Genomic DNA, 25,404 nt, shown 5'->3' with positions numbered 1-25,404 from the left:
TGGTCAGCATTATGCAGGGGAACAGAAAAAGGAATAAGCAAATTTTCATGGTAAAGGAACTAGGGGAAAACTCTTTTCTTGCTATGGTGATTCATGGTTGTCTTACATACTTTTCTTGATGTTATCGAACCCTAAATGTTATATTTTACACACAGCTTGCTTTCGCTAAACTATATTCTGAATGTTCTCTAAGCTCTGATTTTGCCGTAGCTAATGAGAAATAGAGTGATCTAAAGCTCACATTTCAGGTAAAGCAATGAGAAAGGGAGAGAACTGAGAAAGTGCTGAGGTCGTAAACATAGAGGATTTATGCATTGCATGCGAAATGCTGGATTATGCAGGGTTAGGCATTGATCATGTTGGATTAAGTTGCTTTCACCGAAGAAGATAAGCCAGATTAACAGACGGATTCAGACGCTAATCCATCTTCTTTGAATAGAACTATCCATGAAATAATCGTCACAAACATCTTCATCTGTTGTTGTGTATTGATCTTTACTGTGCATCAAGATTTTGCTGGTCTGGAGGCATTGTGCTAACTCCGAATCATTTGTTCAGATTGCAGGCTTGCTTCGTGTTACCGACTCAACAATGAAGGATGGGAATTGTTAGAACATTTCATCTAGTAGAAAGAACACCCGTGCTTTTAGATTGATAGATAAATTTTCTATCTGAGTTCATGAAGTAATTTCAGTTTAGACTTTGGTTTTCATGTTCATATTTGTTGGATTTTGGTTTAGTTTTTAGGATTGAGATGGAATCTAGTTGAAGCAAATACAATCCTTTAGTTTTGTTCAATGATGTAGCTTTATTCTCTATTCAAATTCAAGTATTGGATTTTTCTATTTTTCTCACATTACTACTTCGAACATTTGTTTGTTTATATTAGTACTTGAATCGATTTACTTTTCCCACATTTACATATTTTTGTAACCATATTACACGGAGTGATGTGACATTTTAAAATTATGTCATATCATTACCCAAAAAGAAAAAATACTATAAAAAAACTTATAAATCATAAAAATATAAAATTTATATAAATTAAAATCATTACAGAAAGAAATATCGATATGAAAAACATATGAAAACAGATAAATTTAGGTATTAATATATAAAACAAGTTTAAATGCTAATGCGAGGGAACTAAAATGTGACTTATCCTTTACTAATCGATGAGGAGGAATCCTAATTTTTCGTTTTTTTTTCTATTAATATGGGTAATTATATATATATATATATATATATATATTCAAGTTTAGTTTAATCATAAATTTATTTAGTAGTCTCCGTGATTAAGAAAAAGAGTATTGTTCTCTCTTGAGGTCTCAAGTTCGAGTATTTGTGTCTATACAACAACAACAACAACAAAGTCCTATTCCCATATACAATGGGGTAAGGGGAGGTAGGGTAGTAGGCTGCCACCAACGCCAAGTTGAGAGCAACTTCCGTGGAAGACCTCCGACAATTAAAAAATTAAAAATAAAGATAAAATACAATGCATGTATAAATAAATAAATAAATACATAAGTGAACAGTCTTCATATGCACGTCTGTATTATCAATAGTTAAAATGATTATGAATATATACCACCTTGTAATTACCCTGATCTATTAAAAAAATTGATTTGATCCTTATCTACTAAGTTGAGCATCTCAACTAATAAAATAAACTAAATTTAAATAATATAATATTTGAATCAAATAATATGTACATGTTATATTTTAAAATTTTAAATTAATAAAAAAACTCAATTCAAACTCAACCAAGTAGCAAAGTAATTTATTTTATTTTAACAGTCCAATTTAAAAATATATGATTATATTACATGTTTATGTTCAAGATGCTTTTATCTGTTTAGCAATCGAATTTATATAACTTTTAAGTAAATATAAACGGTTTCGTTTTTTATCTCTCAAGAATTTTTTTATGCTTTATTAAACACAGCAACTGCTGGAATAGCTCAGTTGGCTAGAGCGTGTGGCTGTTAACCACAAGGTCGGAGGTTCAAGCCCTCCTTCTAGCGTTGTTTATTATTTTGGGTATATTGAACAATTAGTCACTAGTTTTTAGGCACTGTCTGGTTTTGATTATTAAACTATAAAACGTTTCATGTAAGACACTAACTTTTTTGAAGTTATTTCATTAGACAGTTTTTATAGTTAGTGACCACAGAGAGTCAACAGAACATCTCATATGGAATTAAAATTAAGTCTTTCCTAAACAAATAAGAAACGTGAGTTACAAAATCACACATAAATTGTCGGGTCGTAATATAAGGGAACACCCACCGCACAGATGCGCACTCCCCCCACGTGAAATATTCATCTTCATTGGATCTTTCTGGTAGCAGTCGTGACCTGCAACCACACCATGAAGGGGGGACGGGGAAAGCTACAGCCCCAAAACCTTATACCCTTCTTTCTCTCGCATATATTATATATAGGATTGCAAATAAGATGTGACAGATAATAAATTATTTGAGTTTGATTTGATCAAAATTCGTTTAATATTCAAATTAAATGAACTTGACTCTAATTCTTAACAAGTTGAAACATGATATTTGATACATGATTCGAAAAATTCGTGAGTAACTTAAAAAAATATTGATTTTTGAATTAAATTATTATTAATATTAACATTTATACGTTGTTTTAAAAATACAATATAAGATTTTTATATACTTAAGGTGTTGATTCAGGCTTGAATTCGAGCTTCAATCGAGTTAATCCCGAGAACATTTTAAGTTTAAGTTTTTTCGAGCTCGAGTCAAGTTTCAATTTTTTATTTTGAATTTGAATCGAACTTTACAATTTTAAACTTAAGAACTTTCGAATTAAATCAAGTCAAATTCAATAATACTCGAGCTCTACTCGAATAATTTACGACTTTATTCATATAGGGATTTAAAAGTGAAAAATGGTGTGTATGGGTTATTTTGGAAAATTTTAGAGTTCTACTAATATTACATGGATATTATATGTCATTTAATTTTATTTGTAAAATTTCAACTTAATTAGTTTGCGTCTAACTTAAGTTTCCTTAAATCTTTTTGTAACTTTACTAGAATCTAGTAATTGTTTTATAATTTTTTATAAATTAAATGATTTAAAAAAAAGTATCTTATAACTAAAGGTCTATATGCAGAATATATTGTTTTTATACGATAAAAGTTTACTAATTTTTCGCATTTACGTTAATAAACTTATTGATAAAATAATTTTAAATTCATAATTGCAGTGTTAAGTTCATAAAAACGTAAATAAACTCGGTGATTAGTTAATATATATATATATCAGTCAACAGAGGACGAAGGTGGGGTCCACTAATCCAAAAAGGCCAGCCACGTGTAATCCATGTGGCAAAATATATACAAAAACTCAACCTCCAGTTCTCTCCATATATTTAATTGTTTCACAATTTCTCCCCGAATAATTCTTTTTTCGGTTTCGGTTTATGGAATCGAATCGAATCTATATATTTTCTCCTTCTTAGTTCTCATTCTCATTGTGGGTTTACTTTAGTTTTCGTCCCCAAAAACTGAATCCATGTCGAAGAAGAGGAAATCCGATGCGACGCGGCTGGACGAGATGGATCGGAGCATGTACAACACCTTCTGTAGCGCTGCTAATTCTCTTTCGCAGCTTTATTCTCAGGCCATGAACCACCAGCATTTCTCTTTCCAGGCCGGAGAACGTCACGCCCTGGTTAGCTTCTTTTTCTCTTTGTGTTTTTATTCCAATATCTTTCAATCCCCCCCCCCCGTTTATCTATATGACTGTAGCTCTTTATTGAGTATGATGTATTTGTTCTCGGTGAATTGCTAGTTTGTTGTGTTTGATTTGCGCAACGTAATTGCTTTTTGGAACAGAATTATGTGGAATGGAAAATTCATAAGAAATACGACTGCGTTTTGGAGGAATTAAACTGGATTTCTGTTTAATCACCCATTTGCTGTTGAAATTTTGTTGTAATTTGGTGAAAAAGTGTTATCCTTGTTTCTTTCTTATCATTTTATTTCTTTCCTTTAAAGAAGCTGGAAATTTATGTTAATTTCGTTTAAGCATTGGATATAGTTTACCTTAATTTTCTTTTCAAGATTCTCATGTATTTGGAGGCCCCTAGTTGGATCATATTTTCATACCCCTATATGAGTATGTGTAAGAAACTGGTCTCAGATACCACAGGAAAGATCAGTCAGATTAACATAGGTCAAGCTTAAGCAAATTTTGAAGAGGCCTTAAGTCCTACCAACATGTGTTAGTGCAATGGTAAGGCACATTTGTACTCTCAACGAGATAACCTAGGTTTATATCTTGGATACATATTGTCCGGAAGCATCCACAAACCCCAGATATGAACTGAATATGAAACGTAAAACGGACACAAATGATTAAAAGAAGAGGAGGCATTAAGCCCTCAAACAAATATATGATAGCACTATGGCTATTTGACGCTTCATGGTGGATCATTTGAGCTTCTCAAAACAGTCATAGCTTAGTGCAAAATTGATGACTGTTGGCAAGCCTGCAAGCCTTTTTGGGCAACAGTCTTTGAGTTTTCTAAATTCTTGTTCATGTGTTCTCACTATAGATTTATCTACTTCTAGTTCTTCACTCCTATTGTGGGGCTTTTGGTGTGTTAATCTATCTTGAATTTTGTCTATGGTTGATTTTCATCCTTGCTTTTATTACTACATTGGAGTCGTCTCTAGTATCTGATATGGATATAATTCGAGGCTTCAAGCCTGCCTTGTTTAACTTCCACTATGACTGAAATGCTTCCTTATGATTACAGCTCTCGATTGTTAAACATTTATCATACTTCAGTTGTATTATTGCATTTTCATATGTTCCTGGTTGTCCTTGGGTGTTGCACATCTATTACATAAATCCTTCTTTCTTTCCTCTTTTCCCCAACAGGAGAAACTTTTTCAATGGATTTTGAGGAAGCAGCAAGAAGGATCATGGATGACAACAGCTGAAATAGTTGCTTATTTGCAGGTACCTTTTGTGATTTCTTGCTCTTATTTGTTTTGATGAATTTGTTTGGTGAAGAAATCTTTAAGGATTTTATTGATAAATCATTTTTCATTTCACATCTGTAGAATGAACTTGAATATGAAGCAGAAGAGTCTCCAATGTCCCCCATACCATCATTTAACCAGAACCCTCAAACCGCTATGCACATGAACACCGTAGGTACTCCCTTTTCTGCATCAACAATCGGACAAGGAGCTCGTTCTGGTGATTACCAAACAAAGAACTCGGAATTCTCAAATGCAATCTCAAGCCCCATTCGAGGGAGCCTTCAGCACTACCAGTCAGTCAAGGTTGGTTACCAATCAAATAATGTTGTATCTTCATCTTCTTCTGGTAGACCTCGATGCCATGAGACCAATTACAATAACCAACATAATGGGGAAGCCAATTCTTCAATCTCCAATGATTGCATGGACATGGTTATGCATGCTGATAGTCCAGTCTATGAATAACCTTTCTGAATTTCCCCTCTGCTTTTTTCTTTGACCCTGGTTTAGATTTATTTGTTGTAAGGTCTAGGAAACTCGAAATTCTCTGCAAATGTACTGAAGTTAAATGTTTATGTATCATTGTATTCTACATTTCTTCAAGGTATATATGGCAATTGTTTACATGTTTCACATAATGTATATGTTTTTCTATGTCATAATTAGAGTTTTTCTATGTACATTTCTTCATTGTATTCTACATTTCTGCAAATGTTTACATGTTTCATATTTGTTGTAAGGTCTAGGAAACTCGAAATTCTCTGCAAATGTACTGAAGTTAAATGTTTATATATGCATATGTGTTAGGATTCACTTATATAATATAAAACTCTTTTAGTTTTACCATATTCATGAACGTTGGATGGGTGAAAATATATAGATGAGATTTATCTTCTTGTTTTTCTTCCCAATGAATATCTTCTCATTTCCTATTGTTAATCTCAGTCATCCATTTTTACTTTTCTAATGGTTTCTATATATAAGATAGGATCCTAATACACAATGTAATATAGTTTTATACAAATTTAAGGTCGTTAGATGAGTGAAAATAGATGATTAAGATTGACAGTAGTAAATAAGAAGATATTTACAAAGAAATAATTTTAATCATATATTTTAGTTTATGTGATGATCTCATAATTGTATGAAACTAAATGAATTTTATATTATATAAGTGAATTCTAACCCTATATATATTATATTATATTATATAGTAAGCAACAAATTGTATTAAAACTTACAAATTGCATTAAAGTCATCTTTGTCACGAAGACTGTTGTGGCGTTGGAATGCCAAGTTGGTGGAGACACGCAACCAAAACAAAGAGATACGTGAAGGAGTGTTGCTACCTAAGATGCATGATATGTTTTCGAACAAAACGACGCTGTTTACGATTATAATATACATTTATACAATTATAATTAGAATTAATTAGTACAATATATAAATACAATTATAATTAGTATATTTATATAATTCTATTCAGAATTAATCATCATAATTTATAAATACGAATAGATAAAAAGTAAATTGACAATGCTAAATTGACATTAATTTAAATGGAAGCAAGAAGTAGGATGGAATAAAAAAATGGAGTGAATTTATTTTTCCTCTATTTAGGATTAGGAAGGTTTTACACGGACTAATTTACCTTAATGGTTAAAGTAATTATTGTTGTTCGTAGAGGTTACAAGTTCGAGTACCAACGACTACAAAGGTGATTGAACGTTTATTGTTAAATGGTTGAGTGTACTTACAACAAATACTACTTTATAATCACCTTTAATTTAATAAAAAAAGACTACGGAATTTTTTTAATGAGGCCCATGTAATTGTAATGTTTTGTATTTTGTCAGGTAATACAAAACCATGTTTAAAAAAAATGGAGAGAATTGAAATTTGGATAAATTATGATTCATTTAAATATTTAAGTGTATTTAGTTCTACTTAATTTATAATTTATAAAATTAAAATATTCTCAATCGAACTATACTTTTATTTAATTTATAACTATTTTAACAGTATAAAAAATATTTTCTTATCACCCAAAGAGATAAATAATTTACAATGAAATTAGTTCATATACCCTAAAAATAATATATATTATAATTGAAAAGATCGATAAATCTAATCAATTCTATAAAATTAAATCCAAAAGTTTGATTTAAAGAAACATTATAAATTAATTAAAACTTGAAAAATAAATTAGATAAAAATTAATGGAAGTGTAGCAAGCGAGAGTTAGTGAGGCGTGATAGGCGGCGAGTGAGAGCGGTCCGATTGGCGGGAAGACCGGGACCAACTCTGACTCTCTCTCTCTCTCTGCAACTGAAGCTGAATTTAGTTACCAAATTCTTTCCTTTTATTTTTCATTTAAATCGTCGTCGTCTATAAGAACCACACTGAAAGGACCGTTTCACCAGACCCGAACTTTTCGCCTCTGCTTTTAACCGTCTTTATTCATTCAAACTTGAGATAAGAGATTTTAATGGCAGCTTTAAACCACTTGGACTGAACAAAGTGTTTCATTTCAGTTTAATCGAAATCCCAATATAAATCCAAATCCGTTCTGTTTGGAGGAAAAGAAAAGGAAAATGGATAGGTACCAGAGGATGGAGAAGCCAAGAGCGGAGATCCCAATAAGCGACAACGAAATTAGGATAACAACACAAGGCCGAATCAGGAATTACATGACCTATGCCGCCACTCTCCTCTTAGTACCCACCTCTCTCTCTATCTCTTGTATTTTTCTTCATTTTCATATTCTACTTTTCATTGATGAAAATTCTTGTTTCTGTGTAGGAGAAAGGATCGAATGAGATAGTTCTTAAAGCAATGGGAAGGGCCATTAACAAGACTGTGATGATTGCAGAGCTAATCAAGGTGAGATTCTCAAACTTGAAACACATTTTGCATACATTTCAACTTTAAAAAAAAAAACTTGCGTTGTTTTTTTTTCTCAGAGGAGAATTTCTGATCTTCATCAAATCACTTCGATCGGATCAACCGATATAACAGATACGTGGGAACCTCTAGAAGAAGGATTACTCCCGTATGAAAACCACACACTGCATTCTTTTACTGTCTACTTAGGTTATGTTATTGGAGTAAGGAATGCGAGTGGGACTGTCGTATACGAGTATGAAATCATATCTTCATATCCGGAATCACGATGTTTTGCTTTGTGTCTCATTGTTACAGTCTGGAGATTACCCGTCATGTGTCGATGATCACCGTTACATTATCGAAGAAGGAGCTGGATATGTCCTCCACTGGGTAAATGAATCAGAAACTATGTTTTGTTTACATTTGAATGATACTTAGTGTCTTCTTCCACTTGTTTTTATGTTTATAGAATGTGGTCTTATCAGGTTACTCTTAAATGCAGATATCAAGCTCCTCTTCAGGCTGATCAAGTGAAGTCATTAAGTGAATATGAAGAGGATGGAGGTAAGCAATCTTGTTTACTGAACAAATAAGAAGAGAAGAAAGGCATTGTATTAGTGCAAATCTAATTATTTTCATGTTGTTTAGCTCCTGAGACTCCACAAAAGCCGCCACGAGGAAGGGGTCGAGGTGGTCGAGGAAGGGTCAGGGGTAAAGGTAACACACCAGGTTTTCAATCTATTTTCACTACCTTTTTAGAAGTATTTGTAATTGATATTCGTGTTCGACACTGACACATCTTCGAATATAGGTACGAGGATATAATCCTTTGAATACATGAAATATTGCAGCAATTTATGTATTCTCATTGGAATGATGTGTTGTGGTGTGTCTCTAGGAAACTATGGAGTAGGGGAATATAATGGTGATGGTTGGGACGGTGGGCGAGGTGTAGGTGGCAAAGGTCGAGCACGCGGAAGAGGGCGTTCTTATCGGGGCCGAGGACCAGGCGGTGCCTATGGTGGTGGAGGATACTATGGCTATGGTGAATCAGATGCTCCCCAAGCCCAAGGTCGTTGTAAGTTAGTGCTTCGGATTCTTTGACGTTCCATTGTGTGAGCAGTAAATTTGTTTCAATTTGTACAGGGCGCGGCCGTGAGAGGGCAAGGGGTGGCCGTGATGGCGGCGGCCGTGGTCGTTATCCAAGGTCGGATCAGGGTTCGAGCCAAGCAAAAGCCGCTTGAGAAGTTGTACATTTTTTACACTTCATTTTATTTTCTATAAAATAGAAATAATAGAGCAGCACTTTCTTTTAATCTTTTCCAGGTTAATCTTAATTATACATATAAAACGTTGTACGTATTTTAAAAAGTAAATTGTACGTATTTTAAAAAGTAAATAAGTCAAAAATGATGATATATATATTACAATTTATAACGTGGATCACAAAACGCAGCATCCTGTAGTGCAATGATATTTAACTAGGAAGAAATTGCCTTGCTTGGATCACAACTTAGGTTGGTATCTTGAATAACAAGATCCACAGTTTCAGGCTCCGCCGGCTGTTCCGGTGCTGCTGCAAGTTGTGCCGGCCGAGTCTTCTTCTCCTTGGCTTTTCCCCATAGAACAACGTATACTCCTATAACAATAATCACCGACCCTAAAATGCTGAACATGACAACATTTGAATCTGTCAATTGTCAAATATATAGCTGCATACAATGAGGAAAATATATGAAAGTTTATTCGACTTGAATCGAATCGAGTATAAATTTAATTTACCTCCCTATGCTTAGCTTTTCATTGAAGATCAAAGATCCAACGACGGCTACGTATACGAGTGTAAGAGGGTTGAAGATGGATACAAACAATGGCCCCCTCAATCGCAAGCACCATGACATCAGAACTACCGTAAGTCCTGTACCCACGAGTCCCTTCATTCAAAACAAAATTCATGATTTTGTTTTAATCTCAGATACTCCCTACGTGAATGTAAATTTGATATAATTACCGTGTAAACAACACTCAAAAGCCTCAAGTTCCAGCCAAGCTTCCAAGCAGACCAATTCCTCTCAGTAATTATGGTATAAACTGTTGCCTGTATCGATGCTGTGACGCAAAACAATGCAGACGCCGAGTACGTGAATGGATAAATTTCACTCATCTTCGCCTGTAATAACAACACTTCATCTCTCTACCGGTAATTTCTACATCAAAAATTTCACAGTACGTAATTTTTTTTTTACAAATACACAAATATAATTATACCTGGATTATATACCAAATTGCAAATGCCACACAAGAACCTAAAGCCAACAATGAGCCGAGAACTTGATCGGCAACAGTAGCATGTTGGGTATGTTGTTGACCATGTTCGATGACGTTAATGTTGGTTGACCAAAGAATGATCTCTTTTCCTTTGTAAAATGTGAGAATCATTGCTCCACCTATGCTTAAAAATGTGCCCATCACCTTGGCATGTCCCCCTACTCTCTTTATTCCTACTCTCTCCATTCTCAAGAGTTTAAAATATTTTTTTAGATAAAGTGAAAAAAATTTATAAAATATGATATAGCTTAAGGGGGAAAACCTTAAGATGACAGCAAAGATGAATGTGGCAATAGGAACAAGATTGGACACTGCAGTGGCATACGTTGAAGATGTTAAGGATAAGCTTGCTATGAACAGATTTGGACCCAATGCTCCCCTGCCAGTATAACCATTTACCAAGTAATTTTTCCCAACAGTGTATGGAAACCGTAGTTAAAATTATATTTATTTTTTTAAAAATTATTTAATTCAATTTAAAATTTTAATTTAGATTTATAGTTTGAGTTGAGTTTGAATTTATAAAGTTAGAATAACTTAAAATTAAAAAACAAACCATATCGTGATCTTTTTGTAATTTGATCTTTAATTATTTTATTTCTTCGATTTCTCATCATTTTAAGTTTATTTTTTTTACAAAAGTTGAACCACGTGCTTATTAATCACTTCAGAATAAATGTGTAACTTTAATTCTTTTTTTTACAATATTTTTACTTTTTATAATTTAGTCTCTTAAATTTATATTTTATTCAATTTGATACTCTAATTACAGCTCTTTATAAATTATTTCTTTCTATTTCCTTGATTCCTTTATACTCTCACATCAATAATTGATCCCAAAATTCATTCTTTAAAAAGTAACATTATATATATATATATATATTATATAGTTAAAGAGAGTACATTATTTTTTGATAATTAAATAGAGTACATTAAAATGTAAAATATAATTAATTATATTTAAATTTGAACAAAAACTTGAATAAATATATTTGATTTGGCTCAGCTCAATTAGAAAAACTCAAATAAAATTCGAATGATAAAATGATACTCATAAATTCACTAAGTCCATTTTTTCTCTCGATTTGATCGAACACTCCCTCTAATTAGTTTCTAAGTTATGTAAACTAAGGACACAAAAGTTGAACACAATAATAATTAAAGTGTCAAAACACATTAAAAATAAAAATGATGATCGTTATTCTCACCCAAATAGACCTGATAAAACCCCTAGGAAAATGACCTTCCATGTTAAATTTGCTTTACCGTCCCTACATGTGTAGGGTAAAGTTGAAGGAGAATAGTTCAGAACTTGTATAAATATCAGACATGGGAGAATCCAAAATTAAATTCAGATAATCAAAAATCGTAAGATATACCTTTCGTATATGAAAGCAAGTGGAGTGACAGAAGCAGTGGCGAAGATAAATCTGTAAGCAATGAGTACCCTCATGCTCATTCCCTCAATCACAGCCAGTTTATAGAACACAATTACTCCTGCAAGTGCTGCTTGAACCACCGATAGAACTATCACCACTTTCATTCTCTCTGCAATCTCACACATTCTGTTTCCCATTTCTTTTCTTTTATATATTTTCCAATAAAACCTATGAAACCATACATATATATACCTAAGAAGAATGTTGTACAGAAGTAAGGACAAGCGTTGTTCTTCCTTTTGAACGTCTGGCCGTCTATTCTTGATGTATTCCTAAGAATCATACTACCTGCTTAATTTAATGGAAAAATTTTGACAGCGAATGGAACCTTTTTCTGCGATATTTGGATTGTTGTGTGCTGTGGCTTAGTTTGTCTTGTTCATAGCCCTTTTCTGCAGTTTCCTCGGGCTCTGATTCGGTTTCCATTGGTTGTACGGGAGTATTGGTTTCTTTTAGTTTCTCGGTATCTGCTGCAGCCTCCGGTGCTGATTCGGGTCCAATCACGATATATGGCTCGTACTTAAACTCAAACGGCTTCACCGCTGTGATTTGTGACTATCCGTCTTAAAAAAATACTTTTAGATACGTCATTGATATTATATATCAATTTAGCTTCATTATATCAAAATCTATTAAAAAGTATGAATTTTGGTCTTTCTAAATGACATATACAAAAACATTCCTTACAAATCGAATAATAAAATACTCTATATTCTTTCCACACCCGTAATCAAACACTCATTTGAGATTTCTCTGGCTATATATAAAGTTTATAGAGATGTTATTAGAAAGATGAAATGAAATAAAATAAAATTAATTAATTAATTAAGAAAGAAAGAATAATCTAAATCAAATTTTATTAGTATTATATTTAGTTTAAATTAATTAATTAATTAATTAATAGATCACAGGTATATCGAAAAGGACAAACCCGGAATACCTAGTTTTAGTTCTCCAACAACTGACAAAACCAATAATATAGTAAGCACTGAGCGGCTTTACTCTTCCAAATCAGAGCAACCATTCCTAACCGTCCTTTAGCTCAAACAGCTTTGTTACTTGATTTTCAGAGCAAGAATGAGCATAACGGCGATGGGTTTTTCACTCAGAACTAACCCCTCTATCTGCTTCACTCAAAACCCACCAAAACCCACCTCCAAACCTAGGTTTCTAACCATTAGATGCTCCATCCCACTCTCCTCTGACGGTGCCGCCACTGGTAACTTTTTTTTTTCATTTTCCTTTTTCTTTAAATTTGATTTTTTTTTTTTGTTGAAAAATCTTTGGGTTTTTGGGTGGTTTCAGGGTTGGCGGAGAGGCCATGGAAGGTAGCGGATGCTAGGCTGGTTCTTGAAGATGGTTCTATTTGGAGGGCTAAATCCTTTGGTTCCTCTGGAACCCAAGTTGGTGAAGTGGTTTTCAACACTTCTTTGACAGGGTAAAGATGATATAGTATTACGAATTTCAATTTCTCTTTACGATTTAAACTAAATTAAAGAAATTTGCACTTGCAATGTTTGGATGAATTTGCATAGTAGTTATCGAATTTTTATCCGTAATGTCTCTATTTCGACTACTAGCTTCAGTAAATGAAGATCATCATCACTATGCTTTGTCTAATAAATGCCAAATATAATTGTTGCTCAGGTATCAGGAGATTCTAACTGACCCTAGTTATGCTGGTCAGTTTGTCTTGATGACCAATCCACACATCGGCAACACGGGAGTAAATTTTGGTGAGTGAATGTTACATTCCATATCTTCTCAATTCATACTTGTTGAAAACTATATATATATATATATATATTATCTGATATTGATTTGTACTGCCATCAGATGATGAAGAATCGAGGCAGTGCTTTCTTGCCGGTTTGGTGATCAGAAGTCTAAGCATTAGGTAAATTTTATACTTTTAATTTCTTAGATTTGCAATTTACTCATTTGCTTATTTGTGTTTTCAAATTTTAATTGAATGTTCTGCAGTACTTCCAATTGGAGATGTGTTGAAACCCTCGGTGATTATTTAGCAAAAAGAAATATTATGGGAATTTGTAAGTTGTAATAAATGCGACTCTGTATCTATTAAGTGAAATGCTTAGATGACATACTGATATAATAAATTTGTGCATTCTTTGGCCATGACTTTGAACCTCCTTTCATCTTTTTATGCTTTCGTAAAATGACAGATGATGTTGACACACGTGCTATCACCCGGAGACTGAGACAAGATGGAAGTCTTATTGGTGTTTTGAGCACAGAACAATCTAGAAGTGATGAAGAACTTTTGAAAATGTCACGTTCGTGGGGCATTATAGGTAAGATGAAGGATTATTGTATCGGAGCATTTTTGTGAGGATAAATTAGTTGTATTCATGTTTTTATTTTACAGGTGTCGATTTAGTCAGTGGTGTTACCTGTGATGCCCCTTATGAGTGGGTGGATCAAACAAATTCAGAATGGGACTTCAACTCGGGTACAAGAGATCAAGAGACTTATAGAGTTAGTAATATTTTTTAAAGTCGATGTTAGAGATTTTAGATTCTTGCTTTCTGATTGCTCTTACACTTGTCAAATGCTTTTCAAATTGAAGGTCGTTGCCTATGATTTTGGAATCAAACATAATATACTTCGACGCTTAGCTTCTTATGGTTGTAAAATCACTGTCGTCCCATCCGCCTGGCCAGCAGCAGAAACCCTTAAGATGAAGCCAGATGGGGTTCTTTTCAGCAATGGTCCGGGAGATCCATCTGCTGTTCCTTATGCTGTTGAAACTGTTAAGGAAATTTTGGGAAAAGTTCCTGTTTTCGGAATTTGCATGGGCCATCAGTTACTTGGGCAAGCTTTGGGTGGTAAAACCTTTAAGATGAAGTTTGGTCACCACGGAGGAAATCATCCTGTTCGCAATCTCCGTAATGATCGTGTAGAGATTAGTGCTCAGGTATGTATAAGCAGCCAAAGTATTTCCTTTGATTAAGCATGTGTTTGAAGTTGTAACATACCTCTCGGGTTGTATTATGACCTCGGAGTTCATGATTTGGCAGAATCACAACTATGCGGTCGATCCAGCATCGCTCCCTGATGGTGTAGAAGTGACTCATGTTAATCTTAATGATGGAAGCTGTGCTGGTCTAGCGTATCCCGCTTTAAATATAATGTCTCTTCAATACCATCCCGAAGCATCTCCAGGACCTCACGATTCAGACTGCGGTAAGAACATCTTTCCTATACCTAATCTTGACGAACTAGTTTTAGTCTTCCGACTTCTTAACTAAGATTGGATATTTCTAGTAAAGAAAGATAGCTTTGCTTAATTCAAGTTCTTTATTGGTACAGCATTCAGAGAATTCATAGAGCTTATGAAGTCAGCAAAACAAGCTGCTTGAAGGGATTCCACAACATATTGGAATTGTGTGGTTAAGGTGCGGTCGGTATCTTGCTTTGTCTGGCTATGGAACAATTCTTTGTGAAAATGGTTAATAGATAATTCGAATGTAATGTGTTTGAACATCATGTATCTCCTTTGTAGCTTTAGCATTATATTATCTTGTACTAAAGGTGAGGCGGCATCATCATTTGCCTTCGGTGGGAGTAGAAACCTGGTGTTATGGTTGCCAATAAGAGCTTTCTCAAGTGGAGATGCTACTGTTCAAATTTGTTTATTCTCTTTGGTAATCCAAGTATTACCACCCAAGTCTAAATTAACAATACGTATGAGAATTGTATTTAAATTTGGTTTCTTTAAAACTAAAAATATAAGAATTAAAGTGAAAAATGAATTTGGTTATTCGGACTTATCTTTAAAATAGAGCAAATTCAGATGGTAATTATAATTTTGCTGAAAATAATTATATAATATTTATAAGAATATGATATCCGCCTCGAAACCTTGAATATCAAAATAAGAGCAAAAAGAAAAAAGCGCCATAATCCAATCTCCAGCTACAACAGCAATGGATATTAAATAAGATGGCACCGAAAGAAAGGAATTATACACCAATCATCTGCCCACCACCGTCTCCAGGGCTATCATCGCAATAGCGGCGATACCGGTGGACAATTCAAATCGCAGCAGTTGAAGGCTAAAATAATAACACATCAAAATCAAGAACACCATCCCACAAAGATCTTCCACCACATAACCCCTACTTCAAGTTCAAAAAGGCGAACTAAATGGGAAATGCAACTCACTAACATGGCACTTAAAACTTAGAAGCACTTCCTGTGGACAATGGATGGACCGGACTCATCATACTCACCCTTGGAAATCCACATCTGATGCAAAAGGTAAAGCAAGAATGTTAGTCTCAGACAACCAGCCAACGCGCATATAAACGTAAAACATTAACCGAAGATGCAAAAAGTGATGCCAAGATGGATCCTCCAATCCAGACACTGTATTTTCTCTCTGGTGGTGCAACGACCTTAATCTTCATGCTGCTTGGAGCAAGGGCAGTGATCTCCTTGCTCATACGGTCCGCAATACCAGGGAACATAGTTGAACCCCCACTGAGAACAATGTTACCATAGAGGTCCTTCCTGATATCTACATCACACTTCATGATAGAGTTATAGGTAGTTTCATGGATTCCAGCTGCTTCCATACCTATGAAAGATGGCTGGAAGAGGACTTCAGGACAACGGAATCTCTCAGCTCTGATAGTAATAACTTGTCCATCGGGCAACTCATAGTTCTTCTCAACAGAAGAGCTGCTCTTGGCAGTCTCCAGTTCCTGCTCATAGTCCAAGGCAACATAAGCAAGCTTCTCCTTCATGTCACGGACAATTTCCCGTTCAGCAGTGGTGGTGAACATGTAACCTCTCTCAGTAAGTATCTTCATCAAAGCATCAGTGAGATCTCGACCAGAAAGGTCAAGACGGAGGATGGCATGTGGAAGGGCATATCCTTCATAGATTGGCACAGTGTGAGAAACACCCTCACCAGAATCCAGCACAATACCTGTTCCAATAGGGAGATAATCCAGTGTTAGCATCATTACATACAATCTAAAAAGAATGTGAAAACACGAAGAGATTTCTATTTTAACAAACCTGTTGTACGACCACTAGCATACAAAGTAGGAGAGTTTCTCGGCGTGAGCTTAGAGATATTTTTTTGTCTCATGGAACTGTGGAGAGAGTTTTCATCCCGAAAGAAACTAAAAACCCAAAATATAGATTTTCCACTTTCGCTTTTGTTCAGTTTGAGAGGGAATCTGGTTTGAGGAGAGCAATTGATATGTTAAATGATTCACTGATAGATGGGAGAAGGATTTCAGTTGGTGTTGCAAAATACAATGAAGTTCGTCCAAGGAATGTGGCCAAGAATAGTCCAGTTAAGTTGGGTCCAGTTTCGATTACAGCAGGTCCTTCAAAGTTGAAAGAGGCTGATTTTTCCAGTAGGAGTGTTAGGGATGACAGATCGTACAAAGAGGCTTTACTGACTGAGGATATGAGGAACAATACTTTGGGGTATAGGGAGACACATTCTGTTGGGAATCAAAGGGAGAAAGCATTGAAGAATGTTATGAAAATGCATATTCCCTCTGAGAATCGGAACTGGGTCAAAAGATCTTTAACAAGGATTTTTAAGCTCTCTTTAGATATTAAGTCAGTTCAGGAGTTCTTCATTACTAATGGTTACGAAGTTCAGATTGTTGGTTGGGGTTATGCCCGTAATTCTTGTGTTATCATTTTCAAATCTCTCGAAGAAATGATGGAGGCATGGACAAAGAAGAGAGATGTAATAAACTTTTGTTTCGATATATTAGCACCTTTACTGAATGAAGAAGGTGTTCCAATGGCTTATTTTCAGCTTGAGTTAAGTGGGGTTCCTCTGTTATGTTGGGATGAATCCTTCTTGGAACGAGCTGCTGGAAGATGGGGAAGTATGGTAGAAATCCATGAGTCCACTAAGAACAGGGAGGATCTCTCGTCTGTGAGGATTCTTTTGCGAGTTGCAAGTCCTTTCGATGTTCCAGAATTCACTAATTTTGGATCCTATGGCAGATCGTATCGGATTAAGATCAAAGTTGGAGAGAGCTGGGAAGATGCAAATCCTTTTTTCAAATTTTTTCCGGTGATCGGTGCAGATGGGAAACAGTATGGCGAGTTGGGTCTGAGGAAGGTAGAGTCAGGGAGAAGTCAGAATATGAGGAAAGTTCAGTCAAATCAGCAGAGATGTTCAGACAGAAGGTAGACTTGTGGAATGATGATGGTGTCTCTTTCGGCACAGCACAGTCTGATGGGGAAATGCACTTTCCAAGACTTTCTAAACATGGGAAAGGCATTAAAAGAGGGTTGTTAGGTGTTCAGAATGGTGGGAATACCATAGTAGGTGAGTTTGCAAGTTTGGGCATCAGAAATTCAAATATTTCGGCTAATGGGCCGGAGGCCCTATCTGTTGACAATGAGCTGACTGGATCGGAGGCTTCAAAGTTTTTTCCTTCTGGGCCAGGATATACAATTAACAAGTTTGGTAAACTGGTTAAAAACAGGGGAATTATAGAGGCTAGCAGTGTTAAAAACAAGAATAAAGGGACCAGTTGCATTTCAGCTTCGTCTGCCAGTGTAGATATTGAGGTTCCTGATCCTAATTTTTCGCTGATAGTTCCTAACTCGAATTGTTTGAAGAGCCAGTTAAGAAATAAAGCGATGGTGGTGCATAGAAGCTCGCTATCCACAAAAAGTGAGCCTCTACAGAGAAGGAGAATGGCCAGTTACAGCAAAGTTTATAGAAGGAGGGAGAGAAAACAATGGCATGGGGAGATTCATAAGGAAACTAATGGTACAGAGGTTGTTCCAGTTCAAAACAAAGTTTGTGATCAGGTCTGCACGCCAATACAAAAGATTTCTACAGCAGCAGAGCTTAATTCTCCAGGCAGAGAGGAGACAAATTTAGTAGAGAAAGCTGGGATTAGTAGTCTCGATGGAGAGCCAGAGGGTTGTGTTACGGACAGTCATTTGATTAATTCCAAATCAGGATTTTGCAAAAGAAGGGCAAGAAGATCATTGGTAAGAGAAGCTCTAGAACATGTCGATATTTCTACAGCCTCTTCTACAGAATTTTCAGAGCTTTTAGATGAAGCAGTAGCCACATGGCAAGTGAGTCAGATCTTGGGGGTCTCTTTTACTAAGGGGAAGGAAGCTTTTCTGGACAAAATAATTAAATTAGAACAGGGCTTGAATTTGGCCAGTTGAGTTGCCATAGTGGGGAAGTCAGGTTCTCAAGAAATTTTAATGAAAGACAAATTAGCAATAATTTCATGGAATGTTAGGGGCTTGGGGAAAAGAGAAAAACATAAAGCAGTCCAGAGATTGGTCTCTACCTCATATCCTTCTTTTCTTTGGTTCCAAGAAACTAAAGTAGAGAAGGTTCAAAGGTCTTTTCTGAGAAGGAATGGACTGAATAATCTTCAGAGTGTTATTGAATCTCCAGCTATTGGTTCTTCAGGGGGCTTATTATGTTGTTGGGATGACAATGTGTTTGAGATGGAAAATCACTGCATTAACAGAAGATTCATTGCTGTTGTAGGGAAATTCAGGCTGCATCAATTCAGAAGTGTCCTCATTAATGTTTATGGGCCTTCAGTGGAGGAAGAAAAAGAGAGTTTTTTTGAAGAACTCAGTGTGTTCATCTCTGGACAGAACCTGCCGGTTTGTGTTGGAGGAGATTTTAATGTTTATTTGTGTGAAGATGAAAAGGTGGGTAAAGCACAGAATAGGTTCTCTATGAGGATTTTCTCTCAGTTTATTCAGTCTTTAGGTTTGATTAATCTGCCTTTGAATGGGGGAAGGTTCACTTGGTGTAATAACCAAGATGATCCAACTTTTGTTAGATTGGACAGATTTTTGGTAGATGGTCAATTTTTAGCTACTTTTCCTGAGATTTCTCAGTCTCTTATTCCTAAATCCCTTTCAGACCACAATGCTATTTTATTGAAAGATGAAGATATTGATTGGGGGAAAAGACCGTTTAGACTCTTTAATTATCTGATGGAGGAAGACGGCTTTGAGGATATGGTCAGACATTCTATCACAGATTGTAAGAAGACTGGGAGAAAAGGTGGGATCTTAAGTATTTTGAAGAACTCTAAAGCTGCCATCAAGAAATGGTCAGGGAAGAAGAATCAATTTCCGGGAGTAGCAATATCAGATTTGGAAAAGAAAATTCAGAAGCTTGAGGAAGACGCCAACAGCTGAATAACAGCTCTGTTCAGGGGATTGCTAAAGAGCTTAGTGTTTGTAGAGCAGAGTTATGGAGACTTCACAGAATTGAGGAGCAGATTTGGCTTCAAAATTCTAGGAAGAAGTGGCTTAATGATGGGGACCGAAACACAAGATTCTTTCATACTTGTGCTTCAGTTAGGAGGAAACGAAATGCTCTGAATGCTTTAATTGTTGATGGGAATACTACTCACGATCCAATTGTTATCAAAGCCAAGGTCAAAGATCATTTTTTCAAAATTTATAATGATCGGTCTACTTTAGAAGTTGAAGATATTGGTTTGGTTTTCCCCAGAATTTCTTTCGAACAGAATATGCTTTTAGAGAAGGAGTTTTCCGAGGAGGAGGTTTGGGAAACTCTAAAGTCTTGTGATAGTAATAAAGCTCCGGGGCCCGATGGATTGAATTTGGGTTTTTTTAAAAGGTTTTGGTATGTTCTTAAGGGAAATATTATGCAGTTTTTTCACAGATTTTTTGTGGGGAAAGAATGGGAACATGGTATTAACCATACTTTTATTACCCTTATTCCTAAGGAATCTAACATTGGAAGTATTGATGATTATAGACCTATAAGCCTAGTAGGAGGAGTGTATAAGATATTATCCAAGTGTCTTTCAAGGAGGCTTAGGAGTTGTATAGGAGATCTTATAAGCCCGACTCAATTCGCTTTTATTCCCGGTAGACAAATTTTGGACTGCTCACTCATTGCTAACGAGGGTATTGATTATTGGAGGAATAAAGGGCTAAAGGGTTGTGTGTTTAAAGTTGATTTCAAAAAGGCATACGATACGGTTGACTGGCCTATCTTGTTCAAGGTGATGGAAAAAATGGGTTTCGGTTTCACATGGATAAGTTGGATTAGGAGATGTGTTTCTACAGCTTCAATCTCAGTGTTAGTTAATGGGGTTCCATCCGAGGAGTTTCCAATGGCCAAGGGTCTTAGACAGGGATGTTCACTCTCGCCTTTACTTTTTAACCTAGTGGGGGAATTATTGAATCTTTTAATTCGAAGAGCTGTTTCGGAGGGTTTATTTGTTGGTTTGACAGTTGGCAAGGAGGAGGGGTCTTTTAATCTTTCACACTTGCAGTTTGCGGATGACTTAATTATTTTCTGTGGAGCTTCGAAGACTCAAATTATGAATGTGAAGAGGGTGCTTAGAGTATTCGAGGTTATGTCAGGGCTGCAACTAAACCTGAAGAAAAGCAGACTCTTCGGGATTAATATATCCCAACAGGAGGTTAAAACTTGGGCAGATTCTATCGGTTGTTTGGTGGGAAACTTCCCATCTAATTATCTAGGCCTCCCTCTAGGTGCTACTAGGAATTCCTCTGTTATCTGGGAACCAGTGGTACATAATTTTCACTCTAAATTAGCAGGTTGGAAGGCTGCTACTCTTTCTTTAGCAGGGAGACTGGTTTTGATCAAATCCGTTTTGTCCTCACTACCTACGTATTTTTTGTCTATTTTTAAGATTCCAGCTTCTATCCTCAAGACTCTCAATTCTATTATGTCTAATTTCTTATGGGGAGGGGGCAATGGTATTAAGAAGATACACTGGGTTAAATGGGATGATGTCTGCAAATCAAAGACTGAGGGAGGCTTGGGAGTTCGGAATCTGATTTTTATGAACAGAGCATTGCTAGGGAAATGGTCTTGGAGGTTTGCAAATGAGAGAAATTCTGTTTGGAGGAATTTTATTTGTAGCAAATACAATATTGACTCTTCTAGACTATTGTTTGACAGCAAGATTCCTTCTCAATCCTCATGGTTGTGGAGATCAGTGGTTAATAACCATTTCAAACAAGACTCTTTTGGTTGTAAGTTCCGTAGTTTGTGCAAGTTTTATGTCGGAAATGGTAAGCATGTTCGATTTTGGCAAGATAGTTGGGCTGCTGATTTTCCATTTCAGATTCTATTTCCTAGACTGTTTTCACTGTCAACTAATAAATTCGGTAAACTTTGTGAGTTTGGGGAATTTCTTTCTTCGGGTTGGATTTGGGATGTTAAAGTTCGAAGAAATTTAAACGATTGGGAGCTTGAACAATGGTGCAATTTGGTGAGCATCATTTCTTCTTTCTCTCTATCTATTGATTCTAGCGATGGATTGATCTGGAAAGGCAGTGGGGATGGGGTTTATACAGTCGATTCTTGTGTTAAGAGTTGTGCTTCAATTTAAGAAGAGTCTCATTTCTGGAACAAGATTGTTTGGAGAGGATTGGTTCCCCCTAGAGTTGAAACATTGGTTTGGCAAATTGTGCTTCAAAAAATTGCAGTTAAATCCGAATTGGTTAAAAGAGGAGTTCAAGGTATTGAGGATGGCTTATGCCCTCTTTGTAAAATGGTTGAAGAATCTTCTTCGCATCTATTCTTCTCCTGTTCGGTTGCGTGGTCTTTGTGGAATAAATTTCTAAATTTTTGGAGATTTAGTTCTGTGTTTTCTGCAGAAGCAAAAAAATTTCTTCTTGCTTGGGATGAGTTGAAATATAATTCGGTAATTTGGACTTTCATTCCTGGGGCTGTTATTTGGACAATCTGGAAATTCAGGAATTACATAGTTTTTGAAGGGGGGAAGCTCGATCAGACTGAATTATTCTTCTTAACAAGAGTTAGGCTGGCCTCTTGGTATTTAGCAAAGAATAAGGATGTTTCTATTCCTAAGGACTCCTTAATCTCTGATCCTTCTATAGGGGATTCTTACTCGTCCTACAATTTCTTGAAGTCTTCCATAACCCCCTGGTTACCTCCCCCTACAGGTTTCATCAAGTTGAATGTGGATGCAGCAATTAGTTGTGATTGGGAAAAATCAGGGCTGGGTGGTCTTATGAGGGATCATTCTGGTGCAATCCTTGGTTTTTTCAGGAACCGGATGGTTCTGGACCTCCAATATTGAAGGAACTTAAAGCTATCCAAAGGGGTATCTCTTTCTTTACCTCTGTCCTAGGGAGGGTTAAAGATAGGTTGATCATAGAGAGTGATAGCAGAGTTGCAGTAGACTGGATCAATAAGGTTGTCCCATGTCCAGCTGTTTATGGTTTCATTGTTAGAGATATTGTTGAGTGTCTTAAAACCGTCGGGGGGTTGTTAGATGGATTGCAAGGACAGCTAATATGGATGCCGATGCTCTAGCAAAGGCTGGTATAGGTTGATTATTATGTTGTTGACTTCTATAGTTCGGTTTTAAGGCTCAAGAATTGTTGTAAGGGTACTACTTGGATTTTTATTTCCAAGGTTGTAATTCTTATTTTCTTCAATGAAATTATAAGGCACTCTTTTCCTCCTTCCCATGATTAAGAAGCTTCTTTACAAGCTCCATTAATCAAGAAGGAGGTTTTTAAAGAGAACTTCAAATCTTATCAAAAAAAAAGCATACAAAGAAAGAACAGCCTGGATGGCAACGTACATGGCGGGTACATTGAAGGTCTCAAACATAATCTGCGTCATCTTTTCTCTATTGGCCTTGGGGTTGAGAGGTGCCTCGGTGAGAAGCACAGGGTGCTCCTCGGGAGCAACTCGGAGCTCATTGTAGAAAGTATGATGCTAGATCTTTTCCATATCATCCCAGTTGCTAACAATACCATGCTCGATAGGATATTTCAATGTCAGGATACCTCTTTTAGATTGTGCCTCATCTCCAACATAGGCATCCTTCTGACCCATCCCAACCATAACACCAGTGTGTCGGGGACGACCAACAATACTGGGAAAAACAGCCCTGGGAGCATCATCACCAGCGAAACCGGCCTGCATTACAGACACAATCAGCTCAACCATAACATAGTTCTCATATAATAATAGTAACGGAGAATATAACTTAGGTATAGATGCATCCATGGGTCGGGCCAGGTGTAGCTATGGATGGTAAGGTATCATCATCATTTCTATGTGCCCAAGCTTGTCCCAGTCTGAAATATAAGCCTCGAATTGTCCTAATCCACCCATATTTGTTAAGGCTAACCCAAGCCCATTTAGGCTAACCTCTATTATTTTTTTCTAATTTTAAAGAAGAATATCATTATTTATTTAATGCTTAGTAACTTCAAATATTTCTCATAGTTTTTTTAAACATAGACAATTTAACATTTTTAAATATTTAAATTATAGTATTATAATTTATTTTTCAATATTTTATAAAATTTGAAAATAGGTCTGGCCAGGCTCGGGCCTACAATGTAGGAGCCTTAACTTGGCTCATTTTCTAAATTGACCTAATTTCTTTGATCAGACCATTTTTTCAAGCTTAATATTTTGGTCCAACCCAATCAAATTTCAAGTGGTCCTTTGAAGGTAGGTGGCTGAAATCTTGGACAAGTTTATTCAAGTCTATAAACTAACCTTCACCATTCCGGTTCCATTGTCACAGACAAGGGGTTGAATATCCTCACCATCGGCCATCTTTAACAATACTACAAGCAAGAATCGAGGTGGTAAGTATAGCAAAATCAAATGTCAACGGGTATTCTATGCTCTTCAACTAATCTAAACAAGTTTAATTTAAAGACTTTGACAAATCAAGTTCTAGTTTCTCTAATTAGAAAAAACAGGAAAACTTAGTCAACTTCAAACACAGAAAATAGAAGAGTACAATATCTTAGCTATCTACGAAACACCGCAAACAACTGTAATAGTTAAATATTAATATAGTAGGCAACATTCATTTGAGAGAATCTAATCAAGCTACTGTATAATTCGATGGATAAGAAATTAAATCAATTAGAAATAAGGATCGAGATTATAATTTTTGTTTAAGCTCGAAAAAATTAACTTTGGAACGCATTAAATCTACACGATGAAAGCATTAATCAGGAAGGTTAGTCCACAATCAAGTTCAAAATAAATGAAAAACACGAATTCTCGTAAGATCTATGAATAAATCGCAAATGTAATGAAGCGGATCAAGCTAAGTAAAGATACAGCTACAAAGAAAGCAGATCAAGTTAAATCTAACACAGTAGAAACTTCTAGAGCTGTAGATCTCAGTTTCACCATCGTTGAAACATCAAACTCAAGCATCAAAAGCCACAGATGACAGATCGGTGGATTTTGAAGAAAAATGAAAGCAGAGATTAAAGGTTTACCTGAATAAATGAAAAGAGGAGGAGAAGTTTGAGAGAAAGAGAGAGAGGGGAAGAAGAAGAAGCAAAACAAGGACACATTTCCCCCCTTTTTCTCTCTTCTCTACTGTGGTGTTGCTGCTGCTGCTCGATATGGAAATGCAGAGTTCTTGGAAAGACAGGAAACGGAAATATGCCATGTTTCTATATCTTTTTGGGGAAGACAACTCATTACTCACGGGTGAATTTTCTTTTTCATTCGGATAAATTATAAATTTCATCCGTCAACTTTAATCTCATTTTATTATGATTATTAAAATTTTAAAAAAAATAATTTCAGTCTTTAAATTTATTTTTATTTTGGTCACTTTTCGTCTAATAATTAACGATGTTAAAACATGAAAATCAAAATCAAAAGAATGAAAGTTTCAAAATTAATTTTTACA

General features: G+C 35.6%; 4 protein-coding genes, 1 non-coding gene and 1 pseudogene across 5 annotated transcripts; 4 read left to right on the top strand and 2 right to left on the bottom strand.

The window, feature by feature from the left end:
* The first annotated feature begins 1,953 nt into the window (after positions 1-1,953).
* On the top strand, positions 1,954-2,027 carry TRNAN-GUU. Its single transcript has one exon. It is a non-coding gene; the product is annotated as a tRNA-Asn (tRNA).
* Positions 2,028-3,499: 1,472 nt separating this feature from the next.
* LOC120140903 lies at positions 3,500-5,659 on the top strand. The gene is made up of 3 exons (XM_039155904.1): positions 3,500-3,708; positions 4,924-5,004; positions 5,109-5,659. The coding sequence occupies exons 1-3, from the start codon at positions 3,550-3,552 to the stop codon at positions 5,493-5,495; spliced, it is 627 nt and encodes a 208-aa protein (XP_039011835.1). The 5' UTR covers positions 3,500-3,549; the 3' UTR covers positions 5,496-5,659.
* Positions 5,660-7,624: 1,965 nt separating this feature from the next.
* On the top strand, positions 7,625-9,160 carry LOC120140957 (guanyl-specific ribonuclease pgl-1-like). The gene is made up of 8 exons (XM_039155934.1): positions 7,625-7,747; positions 7,833-7,913; positions 7,994-8,082; positions 8,232-8,306; positions 8,419-8,480; positions 8,565-8,633; positions 8,815-8,994; positions 9,063-9,160. Exons 1-8 carry the CDS (start codon positions 7,625-7,627, stop codon positions 9,158-9,160), a joined length of 777 nt encoding a protein of 258 aa, XP_039011865.1.
* A 237-nt stretch (positions 9,161-9,397) lies between these two features.
* On the bottom strand, positions 9,398-11,820 carry LOC120140956 (WAT1-related protein At1g68170-like). The gene is made up of 7 exons (XM_039155933.1): positions 11,624-11,820; positions 11,453-11,515; positions 10,507-10,623; positions 10,185-10,431; positions 9,928-10,086; positions 9,699-9,850; positions 9,398-9,584 (listed from the first exon to the last, which is right to left on the bottom strand). The coding sequence occupies exons 1-7, from the start codon at positions 11,818-11,820 to the stop codon at positions 9,398-9,400; spliced, it is 1,122 nt and encodes a 373-aa protein (XP_039011864.1).
* An 845-nt stretch (positions 11,821-12,665) lies between these two features.
* LOC120140676 (carbamoyl-phosphate synthase small chain, chloroplastic-like) lies at positions 12,666-15,318 on the top strand. Its single transcript, XM_039155645.1, has 10 exons — positions 12,666-12,902; positions 12,989-13,121; positions 13,331-13,419; positions 13,520-13,580; positions 13,667-13,734; positions 13,870-13,998; positions 14,073-14,182; positions 14,274-14,621; positions 14,725-14,890; positions 15,017-15,318. The coding sequence occupies exons 1-10, from the start codon at positions 12,761-12,763 to the stop codon at positions 15,064-15,066; spliced, it is 1,296 nt and encodes a 431-aa protein (XP_039011576.1). The 5' UTR covers positions 12,666-12,760; the 3' UTR covers positions 15,067-15,318.
* A 562-nt stretch (positions 15,319-15,880) lies between these two features.
* On the bottom strand, positions 15,881-25,094 carry LOC120140791 (annotated as a pseudogene).
* Positions 25,095-25,404: the final 310 nt, after the last annotated feature.

This window comes from Hibiscus syriacus, unplaced genomic scaffold (assembly GCF_006381635.1).
Source record: "Hibiscus syriacus cultivar Baekdansim isolate YM2019G1 unplaced genomic scaffold, ASM638163v2 tig00110788_pilon, whole genome shotgun sequence".
Lineage (NCBI taxonomy): Eukaryota > Viridiplantae > Streptophyta > Magnoliopsida > Malvales > Malvaceae > Hibiscus > Hibiscus syriacus.
Note: the sequence above shows the minus strand (reverse complement) of the source record. Positions and strands in the feature narration are given on the sequence as shown.

Coding starts and splice junctions, on each gene's coding strand:
- LOC120140903 (XM_039155904.1), top strand. CDS start 3,550: ATGTCGAAGAAGAGGAAATCCGATGCGACGCGGCTGGACGAGATGGAT. Junction 3,709..4,923: donor CCGGAGAACGTCACGCCCTG/GTTAGCTTCTTT, acceptor TTTCCCCAACAG/GAGAAACTTTTTCAATGGAT. Junction 5,005..5,108: donor AAATAGTTGCTTATTTGCAG/GTACCTTTTGTG, acceptor TCACATCTGTAG/AATGAACTTGAATATGAAGC.
- LOC120140957 (XM_039155934.1), top strand. CDS start 7,625: ATGGATAGGTACCAGAGGATGGAGAAGCCAAGAGCGGAGATCCCAATA. Junction 7,748..7,832: donor ATGCCGCCACTCTCCTCTTA/GTACCCACCTCT, acceptor GTTTCTGTGTAG/GAGAAAGGATCGAATGAGAT. Junction 8,083..8,231: donor CTAGAAGAAGGATTACTCCC/GTATGAAAACCA, acceptor TCATTGTTACAG/TCTGGAGATTACCCGTCATG.
- LOC120140956 (XM_039155933.1), bottom strand. CDS start 11,820: ATGGGAAACAGAATGTGTGAGATTGCAGAGAGAATGAAAGTGGTGATA. Junction 10,432..10,506: donor ATCTTTGCTGTCATCTTAAG/GTTTTCCCCCTT, acceptor TAAACTCTTGAG/AATGGAGAGAGTAGGAATAA. Junction 9,851..9,927: donor TTTTGAGTGTTGTTTACACG/GTAATTATATCA, acceptor TTTTGAATGAAG/GGACTCGTGGGTACAGGACT.
- LOC120140676 (XM_039155645.1), top strand. CDS start 12,761: ATGAGCATAACGGCGATGGGTTTTTCACTCAGAACTAACCCCTCTATC. Junction 13,581..13,666: donor ATCAGAAGTCTAAGCATTAG/GTAAATTTTATA, acceptor AATGTTCTGCAG/TACTTCCAATTGGAGATGTG. Junction 13,999..14,072: donor ACGTTCGTGGGGCATTATAG/GTAAGATGAAGG, acceptor TTTATTTTACAG/GTGTCGATTTAGTCAGTGGT.